The sequence below is a fragment of the Fundulus heteroclitus genome, unplaced genomic scaffold (assembly GCF_011125445.2).
Source record: "Fundulus heteroclitus isolate FHET01 unplaced genomic scaffold, MU-UCD_Fhet_4.1 scaffold_434, whole genome shotgun sequence".
NCBI lineage: Eukaryota > Metazoa > Chordata > Actinopteri > Cyprinodontiformes > Fundulidae > Fundulus > Fundulus heteroclitus.
This window is the reverse complement of record NW_023396851.1, coordinates 15,522-33,965: the sequence shown is the minus strand read 5'-3', so window position 1 is coordinate 33,965 and position 18,444 is coordinate 15,522. Positions and strand designations below refer to the sequence as shown.

At 40.5% G+C, this 18,444-nt stretch overlaps 1 protein-coding gene across 1 annotated transcript in view; it reads right to left on the bottom strand.

Annotated features, from left to right (window-relative positions):
- LOC105916836 (aarF domain-containing protein kinase 1) overlaps positions 1-18,444 on the bottom strand; it is a gene marked incomplete at its 5' end in the record, with an annotated part of 67,815 nt that overhangs the window by 33,934 nt on the left and 15,437 nt on the right. Inside the window, 1 exon segment of the mRNA XM_036131448.1 lies at positions 7,270-7,473. Coding sequence (XP_035987341.1) covers positions 7,270-7,473 — 204 coding nt within the window.

The window sequence follows — 18,444 nt, the reverse complement described above, 5'->3', positions numbered from 1 at the left end:
GCTCCACGCTCCACTCAATGCTACTACATGACAAAAAGGCCATGTTGTAAAAAAGAAACACGAGCGGTGAAACGGAAATGATGCTGGAGCAGCGGCCGCTTCCACTCCGAAGCCGCCTGGTACAGCTCATCAGCGTTGCTTCTTTCCCAGCCACTTCAGGAGGGAGGAGGGCTGATTCATCCCATTCCCTCTGCTTTCTACATACAAGAGTTGTATCATTGCCTTTTCAGGGACAATGACACCCCACGCAGATAGCAGGAGAAATCATATCCAATGAGCACCTTTTGTCAAAAGCCTGAGAAAAATATTATGTAGGGGTTGTGCATTAGTGGAGGGCTCTGAATAACTGTACAGATATAAAATATAAGATCAAGCTTATAATTTGTGTTCTTTCCTCTGAGGGCTTTACAGAAGTTCCTCTGAATGTTGGAGATGCTGCAGGTGTGCTGCTGTAAACAGTTTGAAAATCAAGTGGTACTAATAATTACCCTGGCTGTTAGAGCTGCTGCCTATTCTACAACAAAAATTAAAATAGTATTTTATATGCTGTTAAATATGCATGTATATGCTGTTACATATTAAAAAATAAATAAATAAGTTAAAAAAAAACTCTTAATACCTTTTTAATAAATATACATGTCCATTAACTATAACCTAAAAACAAAAAAATAAAAATAGAAAATCCCGTTTTCACAATAAAGCTTATTTATGGAAAATCTGACCTTTTTTTAATTGCAAAGCCCTAAAAATCAAGTACAATACATTATTTTAAAAATGTTTCTTTGATATTTTCTTCTGAATAGAAACAGTATTGATTGAAATACACAGTTCCAATGTTCCTGAGTTCATACACATTTTATATAAACATTTCCAACCTTATCAGTCTCAAATTTCCAGAGGTCCTAGTTCTTCAAATGTAAAACACTCAAAATAAAATTTAAAAATGCAACTATTAAAATTGCCTGCGATTGTTCATCCAAAACAGTTTGGAGATCCCATGGAGCGTGACATCTGTTTAGACACATGGCCGTAGCCTTGGAACACACTTCATAAAACAAGAGGCGAGGGGATGTTGTCCCACCGCCATATTGTCAAATCCAATGTGACAGAAAGGAAGTGGCTGCCAAATAAACTTTTACAGTAGTTCTTCCATTGTCCAGTTGTTTTCCGGAGTAATGTACGGATCACTGGTATCGAAAAGGTGAATGGCACGGTGTGATTTAGATGGCGCCACTCCTCAAATACCCTACCATCAACACAGGTATAGAAATACTGTTGATAGTGGCCAAGAACTTGGAAAAGTCAAAAAAAAAAATTAGAGGGCAGGTCTGCTGCATATAGGGTTGGCCCCCTCAGGGCAAGGCTCAAGAACAGAAATGTGGTTGAGAATGAAAAATCTACCCGTGTGCATAAGAAAGTAGATCCTTGTGTTTCAGTAGCTGTAAAGGTTTGCCACACAGCGACTGGTCATACTCTGACAGCCAGTGTTTGCTGGGCCAGTAAGGGTTAAGGGCAGTCCCTTACTCTGGCCAGAGTTGGGAGAATCAATACTATTGGTGGAGTAGAGATGAACAGATGCTCTACACAGTCTGTGTGTCAGCTTGTGCAACCAAAGGGACCTTAGCCTGTTTGTTGCCATGTCATGACTGTTGTTCTGATCAAAGCATGGTGACTCTTTATGAAAGGAAGGAAACATTTTAAAGACAGAAACACAGCCAATTATCCCAGGCAGCTGATGTGGTAAGATTGCACGTAGAGTCCCCACACCCCATGTTTGAATCTCCCCTCGAAGGTGGCACCCCAGCTTGTCAGGGATGCAGCCATAGAAAATTCCTAGTGGAACTGCTCAGGAGAGAAAAGGAAGATTCAGCAAAGCCATACTGTCTACCCGGTACTGAAACCATATAGAGGAGGGGGGTTCTCCATATCAAGGAGAGATTTCAGGGGAGCTGTGACCAGAGCTGAGGTCATAAGGCCACGCAGCCTGAGGCGCACTTTGAATGGGAGAGATTTCCCCACCCCAAATAGGTCAAGGTCTGGAAAGCTGTCAACTGAGCCGTGAACAGGAGAGCCCTGAATGAGACAATGTCCAGTGACAAACCTGACTGGGAGTCAGTAAGCTTTTTTTTTTTCTTGGTTTATTTTGAATTCAGGAACTTTCTGCTTTGATGTTTTCTGCTGTGCGCTAGAGCTTAAGCTCTTGAGTTCACCATAAAAAGCCATTAATCAATGTAGGTGGCAATGCAAACGCTCTAACTCCTGAGAGGAGCAATGGCCACATCTGTACACTACAAAAATACCTGAGGACTCAGAGATAAGACCAAGGGCAGAACATTGTATTTGTAAACCAGATCATGAAACGCAAAACAGAGAGACCCTATGTGCAGCAGGTATATTGGTAAGTGGAAGTATGCATCCCTCTGGTTATGCATTTGTTGTCTGGATGCACAAACTTTAAGTGGGCGGCATGCGTCAACATGTTGAACTTATAAGTTCCAAAATGTTTTTTTTTTTCCAAAGCTTAAAGATAAAGAATGGGAAGTAGCTCCACCACTTTTGTCTTGGGAACAAGAAAGTATCTGGAGTAGAAACCACATTAGTTTCCTCTGGTGGTGTCATGTCAACAGTGAGGATATTTCCTGTTGGAAAACCTGAGCTGACTCCCCTGGGGCCTGGAAAATCAGAATTCTACTACACTATGGTTGTGCAGAAGCAACTTGGAGCTTGTGTACCTTATTGTCTACACTGCTGTCTACAGTACAGTCTTAAGTCCCCAGATGCCCATCAGCTCTTCTCACTTGTGAAGAGCACCTGCTGCAGTAGAGCTGTCAGACAGGGCACACAAACATCATGCGGATCACCAGCAGATGTTATTAGTGTTATTTTGCATCCACAGACACACCCCAATGCAGCCATTCATGGCCAGTTCAATTCAATTCAATTTAATTCAATTCAATTTATATAGCACCAATTAATGATACATGTCATCTCAAAGCACGTTCCAAAGTCAGATTCAATCAAACTATACAGATTGGTCAAAAAGTGTCCTCTCTAAGGAACCCAGCAGGTTGCATCAAGTCTCTCCAAGCAGCATTCACTCCTCCTGAAAGAGCCACAGAGACAGTCGTCTGCATTGTCTGATGGCTTTGCAGCAATCCCCCATACTGGGCAAGCATGATGTGACAGTGGAGAGGAAAACTCCCCTTTGATAGGGAGGAAAATCCTCCAGCAGAACCAGGGTCAGTGTAAATGGTCATCTGCCTCGAGCGACTGGGGGTTAGAGAAGACAGAGCAGAGATACAAAAAGAGTGAGAAAAAAAGCAGAGAAGCACACATTGATCCAGGAATCTAGTGTGATAAGATTCTAAGCTCTTAGCGGGAAAACATACCCCATAGGGAGATATCGGGCGAATGATTGAAAGAGAACCACATTTATCTGGGCAAGCCATGACTCCAGGACACATTCCAAGAAAAAAGGCAAACCGGTGAAGGTAGCGTGATGCTCAGGGCAATGCTCAGCTATTCAGATGAATAGCTATTCAGCTATTCATCTGAATATCACCTTGGCATGTATCACCTACCTAAACATTGTTGCAGACCATGTGCATCTTTTCATAGAGATGGTATTGAGATAGCTCTGTACTCTTACAATTGGATAATGTGAAATTCATTATCTATACATATATATCCATATATATCCAGGGGTGAGATATTATGGACAGATTGCCAGTCCATCACAGGACAGCACAAAGACACACAGGACAGACAACTATGCTCACTAAGGCCAATTATGACAGACCAATTAATTTAAAACACATGTTTTTAAACTAGAGGAAACCACAGTATTCTGAAAGAACCCTAGCAAGCAAAGGGTGAAGATACAACCAGCTATCCACTGTCTATACTATTATCCCTGCATCCTCACAGGAGGCTGGTGACTATCTCCAGCAGAGAGGCGGGGGTACACCGTGGACAAGTCACCAGCCAATCACAGGGCAACACAGAGCCACGCAGGACAAACAACCATGCACACACATAAGGGTAATTTTGAGAGATTAATTAACCCTACATTCATGTTTTTGGACAGTGTGAAGGAGCCGGAGTACCCGGAGAGAAGCCACGCATGCACCAGAGAATATGCAAACTACATGGAGAAAAACCCTAGACCAGGCTTCAAACCCAAAACCTCCTTGCTGCAAGGTCACAGTGCTATGAACTGCACCACCAGCTAACCCACATGTCACGCCACAAGCGAAAAATGATTCAGAATTGGTTTGAGGAGAACAACAAACTCAGGTTAATTTAAAATTCATTGGAACACAATTCTATTCCTTTTGCCTTGTTTCTTTTTTTTAATTTAGAGTGCATATTAGTTTGCTTTTCATTGTTTAGGCCTAAAACATAATATTTAGGTTGGTCTTTAATTAACCCTAGATAGAAGAAGTTTATTAGGTTACTGAGACATGTTCTACCTGCCCGAACAATGGTGCAGACCATGAAGAGTACATTACCCAACGAGTCATGTCTGTTTTGGCAATAAAAGGGGAACTAACACAATAGATTGTTAAGCCGGATGGGTGTTTATATACGTCTGTAAATTTTCAGTTATCTTAGCAAGTTGTACCTCCCTCACATGCTTTTGATAGCCATCAACAACTTTCTGGCATAATTCTGGGTGTATATTTGACTACTCTGTTGGAAAGAGTAGAGCTCTTCTAAAGGCCTTGGTTTCTTGACTTTTAGGCATAGTTCACAGATTATCTAAATAATTGATGCCGGGATCTTAGGAAGATCATACCAGAAACATAACTGCGGCCTGCTTTAATCATTTCAGAACCCACCTGGTTCACTGAAACACCCAGCAGTGAGAAAGTTTAATGTGCTCACCAAAGTGATCCAAGAAAGAGAAACAGTCCAGACACGATCAACTGTGTTGTTCGGATCTAATAACTGCTAAAAGTGATCCTTCTAATCCGATGAAAATAATGAAAGATATTTGAAGGAAATATAAATTTCTCTAAAAGGATATATCATTTAATATATTTAGCTGTATTTTTTTCCCCCAGCAGCAGACTAAGGTTCTGTCCAAACCTGATGGTTTTATGCAACTTGATTGATGCAAAGATTACATCAACTTTTATACAGAGCTAAATTACGTAAAGGGGAACACAATTAACTTTGCTACTGATGTTGCTGATTCAATGTGCCTAAACTGGGCACAACAAGCCCACTTTTTTACCACGCAGCAGTGGGGACTGTGTGCTAGGAGAAGACCTGTGTACCCGAGTATAACAGAATAATTGCCTGGCCTCCTGCAGGCCCTAAAAGGCTGTCATAACAACTGGTTTGAGAGCAAACGGCGCACTCGGTGCCAACAGCTGTAACGGCTTTTTCAGCTTATAAAACCAAACAAGGACACAATGTCAGACTGGTCAAGCTCTGCTTTATTTTCCCTCTTTTTTCCAACCCACAAAGTGCAGATGTACAGACCAGTGCACATTTAACGCCAAACCAGAGCTGGTGATAAAGGAGCCTGGAGTGCCAAAAAGTGCAAACGTAAGTGCAATAAAAGAAAATCGGGAGCTCAAAGACGTATTTTTCTGCTAGAGAGAATAAATTCCTCAGAGTACTTTGGCTAATGTAAATCTCACTTCGCTTCACCTGCAGTGTTATTTATATTTTAACCTGTACTTTCCAGACTGAACTGCCAATTCACGCTGTTTTCAAAATTAGAGAATTGCTGAATTTTACAATCATATAAGAAACCAGATTGTTGTAGAGAGGTGTAAACAGGCTGCTGAATAAAAAGCCAAGATTTCAGTCCTAGACTACATGTTCACAGCCACTCTCCATGTTTTTTTTGCACATGTATTTGCAATGATGAATTAAAAAATAAAAAGCTTGAAAAGAAATTCACCTTTTTTGGAGTTGTGTGTTGGAAAAAGATGCAATGACTAGAGAGTATTTTGGCAATTTCTGATTTAAAATTTTATAAAGCCTTAATGTGCTATGAAGATTTTAGACAAATCATTTTCACGAATAAATAGAAAGTACACTTTCCTAATAAATTTGTTAATATAAAAAGTATATAATATATAAATCTTTGGTTAAAAATAAATCTTCTGTTAGCAATTAGCATAGCTAATTGTTAAAAGCAGCATCTGTGTGTTTTGCAGGTAGAGTTATTAGATAGTTAACTTAATTATGATCATTCCAAAAGACTGCCAATAATTGTAAATGGAGTATTTCCCCTCACAGATAGAATATGATTTTATAAAAAGGTAAATCAGAACATCTTTACTGTAATCCTTCCAGCTTTCAGTAATCCTTAAGGCCTTACCCTCCGGTTGTTGCAACTGACAAATCACCATAGAAAATAATTTTATTTTCAAACAGCAGTAATATCTCTTTAAACTTCTGAGTCTGAAATTTTGTATTTACAAAGCAATTTCAAACCAAAGTGTGTTGTTGTTGTTACGGTAACCTGTTAGCACTCAGCCATGATAAATAGATTTGTTTTTTTTTTGCTCCTGACTGGTCTGTCACCGGTCAGGGATTGAGAGTGAAGTCATTCCAAAACCGTAAACCAGCACACTTCATGGTGCATCTTTCATTTATCAGTCACTAAAAATTATATCACACCAACTTTTAATAAGTAATCCGTTACTTCCAGTTTCTGTTGGGAATAAAAGTGACATATAGCACAATTTCTACTGGCTACTTTTCAAAATGGAGAGACTGGACAAGATGCCATTCAAGTAAGGGAGATGTGTGTGTGAACGTTTGGAAATCATGAAATGACTAGACCAGAAACAAAGTCTTGTCTGTCCTACCATCAAGATCATAAACATGTGGAAATTGCCAAAATTGCTCTACTGGGACTTTAACTGCAACTCTCAGCTTCGGTCAGCTCAAATCCTGACTGAGCTTTTTAGTACCAGTAACTCCTGAAGGGATTGGCAAGAAACAAAGGATGATAAGCTAAAGACGTACTATGCCCGTTGCTACGTAAGGTAGAGGTTCTGTGATGCTGTGGGTATTTTTCTCTTCTATAATTTAATTTTCAACCCCAAACTCCACCATTAGAATTTTTTGAAAATACAATATTGACATCTTGGTCCTAGCGAAAATAATCAATGATGTCTAATGATCAGACAAGCAGTAATAACGACCTCTTTTTCAGCGTCATAATGCCTGCTTAAAGTTAATCTTTAAACCTTTGAGAACATTGGTCAGTTGTTGGTGCTGCATACATTTAACTGGCTGTACCTCCTTTCCAAGATCTTCTCTGATGACCTGCTGAATCTCCTCCATGGTGCTCTGAGGAGCTCTGCTGTGGAGCACCTTCAGGGTGGAGGTGTACTCCTCGGGCAGTAGATAGTCCAAAGCACCGAGGTGTTGGCCCACTTTGATGAAGGTGCCCCGGTTGGCGCAACACAAGTCTCGAAGGCGCTCTGCTGATCGTCGATGCACCTGCAGAATGAAAGATTATTAGATTATTGTGCAAAACATAAAACCTCTTCTAATCGTTATGATATAAATGCTCCCATCTGAAAAGTGCAAGCAGCTATCAATGGTTCCTTTATCAAGATCAGGTGAAAGCTGAGCTTTCATGTCGTCTGAAACCTTCCCTCCTCCACAAATAGGAACATGATAATAGTTTCTTTATGTATCTGACTTTGTGCTGGAAGGCATCATCACACCGAGACAGAAGAGGGACAAACACAAAGACTGTGTGTGTTGGTCCCGTCTGTCCCATTTGAACCAGCTGGAAGTGATAATGCTTATAGAGAGTTTGTCTCCTGAGACCCGTGCAAATAAAAAGGCGTGAAATTAGCTCCCCTTAACCCCAGTAACCCCCACACATTCACACACGCACGCAAACAAACACACACACACACACACACACACACATAGAGCTGAGTCCCACAGGAGCGTTTGACACCAGTGTCATCTGGCCGATGATGACAACGCAATGACAGAAACAAGTCACCAGAGATTACCAGATGAGCCTTTTCTGCTCAGAAATGTCTTGAATTGTGTTACGGCAGCGCCACCTTCTCACACTGGGGTGCACGGAGCACTCCTTTAGCTCCAGAAACAGTGGCTGGAATAAAAAAAGAATTCTGAAAATACAAAAATGGATGGGGTGCGGGTGGGGGGGGGGTTAAAAATCTCTACCAGTGTTTAACGTACAACATTTTAGAAAAGAAAAAAACAATACATATAATAAAATTACAATTAACCCAAATGCACAGTTTAAAAATATTCCTTTATTTCAGAGGGAAAAAAAACAGTTTTGAATTAAACAAAGTACAAAACACTTTTCATTTTAGAGTTCATATTAAATAAAAACAAAGAATATTTTAAATGACAATGGATTCTGAATAAAGTGTCATTAGAAATTAACTTCGGCCGTAAATTATTTTTGCTATTATTTAACATGTCTCCTTATACAATACAATTAAACTACAAAAATCTAAGTTGGTATTTTGAATAGAAAATGTCCTACAAATATTGGGTGTTTAGAACTCTTTCAATTGCGAGTCAATCTGTGGTGTTTTCTCCATCAGGATCTACTGCATATAAAATTGTTAAATGTAGCAAGATAAATATATAAAAAGCAAGTACAACATGACAAAATAATAAACTACTACAAACAAAAACAATAAGTTAATGAGATATATATATATATATATATATATATATATATATATATATATATATATATATATATATATATAGCATTAAGGAAAGATGAACATGAAGAGAGACAGCAAAAAAATTTGAAATACAAATAAGATAACAATGGACGAACAAAAACGTTAAAAAAAGGAAAGGTTCTTAAAAGAAATGCATTATTAGAAATAAGATGATCAAAACTCAAAACTGTGTAGGTTTTAGTTCTGTTAGTATGCATAAGGCCTCTATCAGAAGGCCCTGTGGTTCTGGAAACATCATGTGAGCTGGACTTTAGTTCAACCTTTACTGCCTCCATGGAAGATTTTACATTCTAATGAGATTACATTAAACTGTATGAACGTTGCAGATCGTTATCACGATTACCTGTTTGCAGCAGATTATGTCATCATCATCTAAATCCAATCAACAGCCCTTTAAAACGACTGTGACTGCAAACTTGTGTGGGAAGTTGGTCAGACCCAAAGTGACGTCGACTTGTGGTTCGATCATCAGCTCGATCGCTGCTCTTCCTCTTCTCCCCTCTCCTCCAGTAATCAGCGAGCTTGGTTGGACGAGGGCGGGCCCTGGGCTTGAGGATGACATCACCATGGCGATGCAGCTCCCTGAGAGCCGGAGGGGGGGGACGCTGCTCGGGGATAGGCTGACACACGCCACCGCCCACCAGCTCGGCGCGTGCGCAGTCCAACGGAAGGGAGTAGTAGTGATTGAGACACCAAGGGTTAATTCGTGAGAGATACGGGTTGGTGCAGAACGCCTCACAGCATCTCCACACTCTTTCTCTGCACTCAGATGGGGATTTGGAGGAAAGAAAGCGCTGCAGGAGTCTAATGGTGGGATGGATCCGAGTCTAAACCAGCAAGCAAGCAAAAGGGAGGATGAAAAAAAATGTACCCTCTACAAAAAAAAAAGGATCAAACTGGCAGCTACTTTAATCAAAGCATCACTTTTAGAACATCGAAGCAGTAAACGAGCAAGCTCTTAGGCCAGCAGGCTGGCACTGCATGGTAAACCGGTGTCTATCGGTTTCAGCGTTTCTATTGTCAAACAAAAGCAGCCTTAACTTTTCTCCCGATGTTTCAACCACAGCTTTACAAATTTTAGGTCCATGAAGGCCGCATTTTGTTTTTTTTGCCGTTTACTCCGTTTCTGCTCAAACGTGGGGACCCCGAGGGCAGCTCCCTGCGGAGCCTGCCGGTGGACGGCCTTCAGATACCATTAAGCACAGATGGCAAATTGTTTTCCAGGAGAGCACCCCCCTCCCTCCCTCACCTCGCTTTTGTGCACTTTGATATTGTTTCAGGGTAAAGTCAAGAGAGTGAACGCACTAGTTAAATCAATTTGACACAGATCCTCACTAGAGAGACACGTTCAATGACCTAAACCCATTAACCATACAACAAACCTCAAATGAGTCTAAAAATTAAAGGCTCTTCAAAGTAAAATAAGTAGCGGACATTATCAGAAGCCCTGAAATTCAAGAAGGAAAATGACTATATAACTAATAAATCTGGAAACAGATCCGAGAGTGAAACCCTTTGTCTCTAGAGTCAGAGGTGTGGACATGTTGTGTGCAGCTGGAAAGCAGGGAGCGAGCTCCAGCTGCAGTAATTGATTTCTGCAGCCCCACCACGACTAAATGACTGGGATTAGTGGACTATGAACAAGACCTATTTATTACTGGGATGCTCATGATTAGCTCGTTACTCAGTTCACTGGGGCTCATCTCTCCGCCTGTCACCGGGGAGGGGAGAGGCTGCGCAGTGTTTGTGCTGAGATTTAAGCCTGTACGGTCAATAAGACTCGGCTACAAGTATTAAAGCGGCAAAGCCACTCTCAAAGAGTTCTCCTGCAGTAACGCACAGGCTCCGCTGCTCCGGATAATGTTAAAAATATTTATTTTAACAAAGCCCGACAGAAACATGACAAATTGGGAGAAAAAAATAATAATGTAAATGCCGTTTGTTATTTCTCTGAGCCCTCGCTGTGCCGCTACGATGCGGCTTTCTCACTGTAATGCCCTGAGAACAGCCAGGATGTGGGGTTTAGGGGAGAATGCCTAGGAAGCGAAGACGAGAGAGGGCACGGAAAGATGGAGGGCGCTGATTTTTCCAACAGCAGGCACAGTTAATTTCATGCTCTGCATTTTATTGTCATGCCTGAGTGGCGGTGCCTGGTGCTGCAAGAACGGCAGAGAGACTCTCTGCCACGAGCCGGTGGACGCTCGGGATCAGTAAAAACCAACCCAGCGTGTAGCAAATACAGAACATGCTCCAGAAAGCAACTATTACAGGTAATTATAATTTGTAAATACTTCCTCAACATTGGAAATGAAATTATAATACTCACCCTCATCATTAAGGCCACCAAATACTGAGGCGGTTTCCCTTTTTAGGAGGGATTTTGGTCCATTACTTTGTACCATAGTAATGTTTTCTTTAAAGAGCTAATGCCTGCTTAATGGTAACTCAAAATTAAAGTTCTCTCTACTGACTCTTTGTAGGACTTCGGAGACTAGCTATGCCAATCCATAACCTTATTTTGCTTCTTTTAAACACTCCTTTCTTCCGTCACTGTCCTCCTAGAAGACCCATCAAAAGCCCCATCTTTAACGTTCCGGATCAGGACAGAAAAAAAGGCCCAAGGCTGATGTTTCTACCTCCATGCTTGACTGTGGGGATGGTGTTCTTCAGGTTGCGCTCAGCATTTATCTTCGTCTTGACTGACACCAAAGAGTACAGCTGACCACTAGTGGCCCTCGTGCTGCCTTTAGTGGTACTCAAAATTATTTATTGTATTTTTTTCACTTGACTAATTATGCTGTTTTGTTTAGCTTTGAAGTCAGAACTTTATATGGGAATTAAATCAAACCCAATTTAACAATTTTGCAGTATTTTCAATTTGTACTTTCAAAAACTGTCATAATATCTTCACTTAATAAATAAATATTTCCCTTTAGAGTGCCACAGAAGGGAAATTTGTCTCTGTTTTTAAGCCAACCCTTATAGAGAACTGAGCTTCCACACTTAGTGGCGCATGGGGAGCAAGTGACAGGCTGAGTTTTGAACCACCAACCTAAAGAAAGCTGTATAATACTTTTTGTGTAAATGATTTATTGACAAAACTGGAATGATTTTGTTTCCCCTTAAGTACTATTATTTTATAGTCAAGGCAGCCGGTGTGAATTTTAAAGTTTGGAGTTAGGAAATCCTGACTTGCAAGAAACTTTGTGTTGAAATAAAAGTTACGTTTATTTTGCCGTTATGTTAGAAACAGGGCATTGCAGTCCAACAACTCTGGCCTCCCGACAGAGCTCTCCCTCTCAGTAGAGAGCTGTGTACGTGGAGGGCCGGAGTGATATGACACACTTGGGAAGAATATTTAGTGCGCCTTATAATCCGGTGCAACTTATATGTGGACAAAGACACACATAGACACGTTAATTCACGGTGCGCTGTATAATCCGGTGCGCCTTATGGTCTGAAAAATACGGTAGTAGTTGCCACCAACTCTGGCACAACCAATTCTTAAATTTAAGGGCAGTTGCTATTTACCCAAATAAATGAAATCCTTGAAAAGCTTTTAAATAGGTCAGGATAAGTTCAGTGTTTCCCCTACCATTCTACAAGGGGGGTGCTCCAACAAGAACCCTTGGTCATGGGATGTAGTAAATTATTAAATGTCTGTACATGTTCACGGTTATTTTTACTAAAATTATTAGCCTTTCTAAATAGCACCAGATCACAAGCCATTTCTATAGCTTGGCTCCCTTATACTTGGGTGGACAAGAGTCCATGAAGAGCTAAATTTTACGAGAACTACACGGTGTCACACTATTAACTGCTCGGCAGGAAGAAGTCTTCACTGCTCCAAGGCAGTCACGACTCGTGGCGTCGCAGCCCCTCTGAGCTGCACTGACAGGTGTGCCTTGGGTGCCTGCTGGAGAAGAAACAGCCCTAGGTGCTCAATCAAACATGCTACTATCCATTTCACTTCTTCGTCCACTGGCAGAAGGTGTGGGAAATGTAGAAATTTGTCTCAAGAAATTAAGCCAATAGGCGTTCACAACCAGGTAAACTCACAATCCCGCCAGGAGAGAGAGCACGTTGAGTTGGGACATATTTTTACCTGCCTTGGTAAAGGTACCTGCATTTTGTAAACACACCCAATTTCTGAGGATGGCTGCTCTAAAGGGTGCCACAGAGTCAGGAGCACTGAGCGTCTACTAGCTGTGCAGACGTTGGTGGAGTCTGTTCTGATGGAGGAACATGGGTCATGAATACTTAAATTAAGTTATCCCCGGCAGAATTATATGCTTGTGTCGGAAGAATGGGATCAAACAGAACAAATGTGTCCTTTTCAGTTTCACATGGTGCCACACGTGATTATTTCAACACACCAAAAACATTTGCCTAATACAAATATGATGATCGCATCTGTTTAAAATCGATTATTGTAAACTTTAACACTCAATATAGCAAGTTCTCAACAAGTACACGGATCTATGGTCATCTTTAGACATTTTACCAAAATACCATTTGCTTTGATTGTCACGGAAAAATCTGTCTGTTGGAAACAAAAATCCACCATCCGGAGTGCATCACTGAAAACATGTGGCTGCTTTATTTTTGGAAAACGAATGTTTGTTGCTAGATAGACCCCATGAATCGCTCATATAAAATTAAAATTGAATAGTTAAGATCAAGATTATTCTAAACTCTAGAGTTAAAGATATTTTCATTCAATCAAGAAGTAGGGAGGAAGAAAGGCAGATGTCTTTCAAAATACAACCACATATAAGACACGTGATAGAGACAGAAAAATAAAAAGAGAGAAAGATGGATAAATAGGAGAAAGGTGGAGAGAGAAAGAAGCTGGCTGCTTATATAAAGCTGTATTCTGGGACATTAATGGAAGGTTAAGTGGAAGGAAAATCTTCCCCCCAAAAATAAGTCACTTAGCCTACTTTTGTTTTTTTGTTTTTTTTTTGTGATTTAAGCTAGAGGACTCATGCAGATATTAAATAGGAGGGGCCCCAAGATGCACCCTTGGGGAACCCCGCATGTAATTTTTGTGGTTTCTGGTTGTGTGTTTTATGAATTTGGTTTTGTATTGTTGTACGTTTTATGCTGCTGTCTTGGCCAGGTCACTTGAAAAAGAGGGACCGATAGTACCAGTACTGTAGTTCTTCCAATGTCTGGATTCATATGGATGTCATTGAACACCTTGACAAAGGTGGCTTCTGTACTGTGGTGAGCACGGAAACCTGACTGGAAAACGTCAAAGCAGCTGGCCACTGTATATAAGGTATTTAACTGTTGAAACACAGCTTTTTCAATAATCTTATTGATAGGTTTGAGGGGAGATTAGAGACAGGCTTGACGTTCTACAGTAGTAGTTTGTCCAAATTGTTCTTTTTCAACAGCAGTTTGATAATTGCTGTTTTAGGGCCTGAAAAAAAAACCTGAAAGAAGGGACGTGTTCATTATTATATATCAAATCAGATGTTAAAACTTCATTAAGGAAAGCTGTGGGTAGCACACTGAGGCAGCAGGAGAAGAAAATTAGTTGGTGTACAATTTCTTCTAAGCAAAATTTATTTGACGATGTGGTACACTGAAGTGTCACAAAAAATTAAAAACAAAAAAAAATGTGCAAGGTTGCACATACTTTTTCATGGCACCGTATAAGTTAATTTTTAGATCTTTAAATATCTACTTAAAGAGAATTCAGAATCAGACATTTCTATCAAGTCTTTAAAAACTGGCTAAAAGTAGCGGCAAGACTGATCAGTGCATCTCTATTAGTCACCTTTTTACCAATCGTCTTGTGGCTTTGCGATCTACTTCAAGCCTTGCTCAGATCCACTACCTTGCTTATTAGAATATGTCACGCTCCAAAATGTTGTCAGTTCCTGCTAGTTCAACCGGGGGCACGTTGTCTACATGGTTTGAAACAGAAAGCTGTCTTTTGCTTTTGTTTTGGGGTTGACATGCACGCCATTTCAACACGCGTTCATGTCTGGGACAAAAAAAAAAAAAAAAAAGTCTCCTGAATGGCTTCATTGCTGGACATTTATAAGGTTTTCATAATTGCATGTAATTGTCTAAACAGATAAACACTGCAGGCATCTGAGAAACTGTATCTGAGGATGAACCAGACTCCTGGATGTCAGTTTTCTTCCTGATATGCTGGCTGGTTTGATTTAATTTTCCAGTGATATCACACAAGGAAGCAGTGAGTTTGAAGTGTTGCCTTAAAGGGACATTTCATACTTTTCTTATCTTCCTTTTCACATTTAAAATCATTCAGTTGTGGGCTATATAAGTGGAACCGCAATGCTTTGCTCTCAATTGCTTGTTATTTTTGCCTCACAGCCCCTGTTTTGCCCCTGTTCTGAGGTGCGTCTAAAGCCCCGTTTACACTACCCTTTTTTAACTGATCCATGCCAAGTTTGGACCGAGCTTGGATCAGTTAACCGTGCCAAGCTTGGTTCTTACGATCATTTACACATCACACTAGCATGGTTCCTCGCCTCCTATTGACGATCTACTGTACTACTGCTCTCTAGGATTGAAGGAGGGAATCAAGCAAATAAAAATGGCGGCACCCGTAACATTCAGGAAGTAATTTTCATGTTATGATTGTGACATTTCGTTGTTTGCGGAGAGTCAGGCGAAAAGGCAACCTTTGGTAAATTTACTTGACAGAGTTGGCTTTTGGGAAGTGGATAAGACAACAATAGTCTAATCAGGGCTTACAGACGCAGGAAACAACGACAGACGTTGAGATTCATCACACTGTTAAGCAGAATCATTACAGGAAATCATGTGGCACGGTAGGTAAGCTAGTGTTTTTATGAATGTCTGAAATTTCTGACTGTGAGGAGATGACGCGGTCTGCTCATGCGCTCTTTGTTATCAGAGAACCGAGCCACTGAAAAACTGGGTCGAGCCCACCTATCGAACTGGACTAGATTTAGCGCAGATCGGTTGTGTCTGGCACAGTGCAGTTCAGTTGCGTTCCATTTACACTCGATAGTTGTCTCAGTTACCGAGCTCGGACTGTTCTCGGCACGGTTAAAAAAGGGTAGTATAAATGGGGCTTAAGAGCAACTTGCTTTGGTGCGGTCTATATAAATCTAAAGGAGGCACCTCAACTCCGCCCCCCTCCATGTCACAGAGTTTTCCACTCAACCCCATTCAGCCATTTTTGTAGTATTCTGGGGTACAGTGTAATGAATTGTGTGGGTTAATTCACCCAATAAACAAACGTTTGACTTCATCCACTCTTAGAGTACAAAATCGCAGCAAAAAATCAAAATGGCAGATTTGCGAAAATGGTAATCCAGAAGTTAATGACCTTGTTAAGCAGCACTGCAGTAAATACTGTGACATAATTGTTAAAAAAAAAATTAACACAGAATAGAGAAAACTCAGCGGCTTGAAAAATATTATTCAAACAAAATCAAAGATATCTACGTAGTATCTGAAGACTACATTTAGGTTTTCTGCACTCATAGAGACTCAAACTGCTCAGCACAATGTAGTTAAAGGCTAAAAAAGTGGGTTTTGGATAAAATGTCCCCTTTAAGACATGCACACGTATGCCTCTATTTAACTAAGAGGTAGGGAATTATTAGGGAGTTAAAAAGCCATCTTAACCTTTTTTAATTGTTTAGGCATAATATTAATCCTAACAAAACAAAAAAAATCAAATGTTTATTCTTATTTACTGTAAAACATTGGGGAAAAACAAGATTGTGTGTTTTATGAAATTTATTTAGTGAATTAGACCTCAGTCTGTCTCAGGCAGAATGACATCTGATTCAATATGTCTTTTTTAGTAGATTGTATGACATTTTAGGAGCATAATATAAGAGCTTTGTCAGACTTGTATTTTATCTCTCCTGTGACCTTCTGTTTGCAGCTTTTTTGACGTCTGTTAAATGAGTGCTGTGATTAGTTAGAATGTGATGGTTGGAGCAGGGACTGCCCATGCTTCTATAAATGTCCTTAGTTCTAGTTGCAGCTGTCTTAATCTGCTAAGAGCTACGTTTAGCTCTACCACAACAACCTTCTAACAAACTTGCTCAACTAAAGTTTAACAATCTTCACCTGTGATGATCACTGATCTTTTATTGCTGAGACTCAGAGATAACCAAAACTTTAAATCCTTGGTGTAGTCACCCAGAATCCTCTTTTTGTGTTGCAGTCGATACCCTGGATTTGTTTTTTAAGGCGACTTTAAATATAAATCATACACAAATAAGGAACTCAGCCAGAAACGTGTTGTGCTTCCTATTTGAAATAATTTTCTGTAAAGCCAAAACATCAGGCTGAGATTTAACTCCTCCATCAGTTTCTCCTCATTTCTATTCACAGCAGTAAACAGGCAACGTCAGCTGCTGAGGCTGTCTGGCTTTAAACACGTTAATGAAGCCATCAGGAAAAAAAAAAAAAGATGATTGCTTAGAACAAAAACAGATTAAATTGCTTTAAGCTTCACCTGAAAACAGTAATGGCAGAGACAAATCGGAAACAACGCCTCTAAAAGGATAGTCAACTTTAGTGACTTCAGAGGTCACCATGGAAACAAACGTGTCCACACCATGTCTATCAACTCCCTGTGTTTGATCGAACATATTTTCTTTGAAATGATCCTAAAATGTTTTAGCTTCATCTACACATTCCTTTATACGTGATCCAATAGTGAAGTGCTCTCAGGTTTAAGGGAGTGGGGAATTAAATTAAGAAATTAAATTATCCTGCACATCATGTTGCAGTGCAGTGGCCACTCCTTTAAAAAACACAACATGGTGTGATTTCTGCGGCGCCGTGCCAGCTGCCGCGGGACACGTCTACTCTGGTTGGCACACAGGAAGAAAAAAACAACAGCAAAAAAAAGAAAAAAAAAAACAAAAACACATCAGCGACAGTGAAATGGAGTATTTACGCTGCTGTTGCTGCTGGAGTGCAGCTTGTCAGCCATGATGTAACCACAGCAGGCAGTCGGGAAGCAAATGTTAAACGTTCCCTCCTCTCCATCATCCCTCAAGGATTTTCCTGCCTCGGACTTGTTTGGCTGATAAGCTGCTGCCATGAGCACGTCAAGGTCAGCAGTTATCTGGCCCCACCCCGTATTTACATAGCTTGTCCCTCACAAGAGCAAGAGCTCCAGGAGTGGTGGTGGACCCTTATCAGGGCTGAGCACGCCCCCCCTTTTCCCAGTCATGATGTGCTGATGGATGCAGTCAATGCTGACATCTGCTGGTGGAAAGATGGAGGGCAACACGATGAGAGACTTGCACTGTGCCAACATCAAATTGCTTTCTTTCGACACTAAAAAGCACCAAAACTGTAAAAGTCTAGAGACAGGACAACGGTGGTGCTACAGGGTCAGGGTGAGCGGGAGTTAGGTGACCAACAAGCTGTAAACACTTCTTTAATTTCAAAGATACACACTGAACGTTGTGTGAACTTATGTTTCTAACAAAGGATAAGAGGTGATTTTCAAATTAACTTCACGCTACTAAAGCAGCTCCCCCTCCATCGACACCAGGCCTTCTAGTTTTATTTCAATCATATTTGAATATTCACTTTGAACAAAAGATGAGGTGAATCAGATCCAGTCTTTAAAGAATATAAAAAAAGGCCCTGAAAATCATTTGCATGCCATTATCAGGAAACCCAGAATGCCTTACCTAAGAGACTTCTTTTAATCTATAGTTATCCAGCTACTACA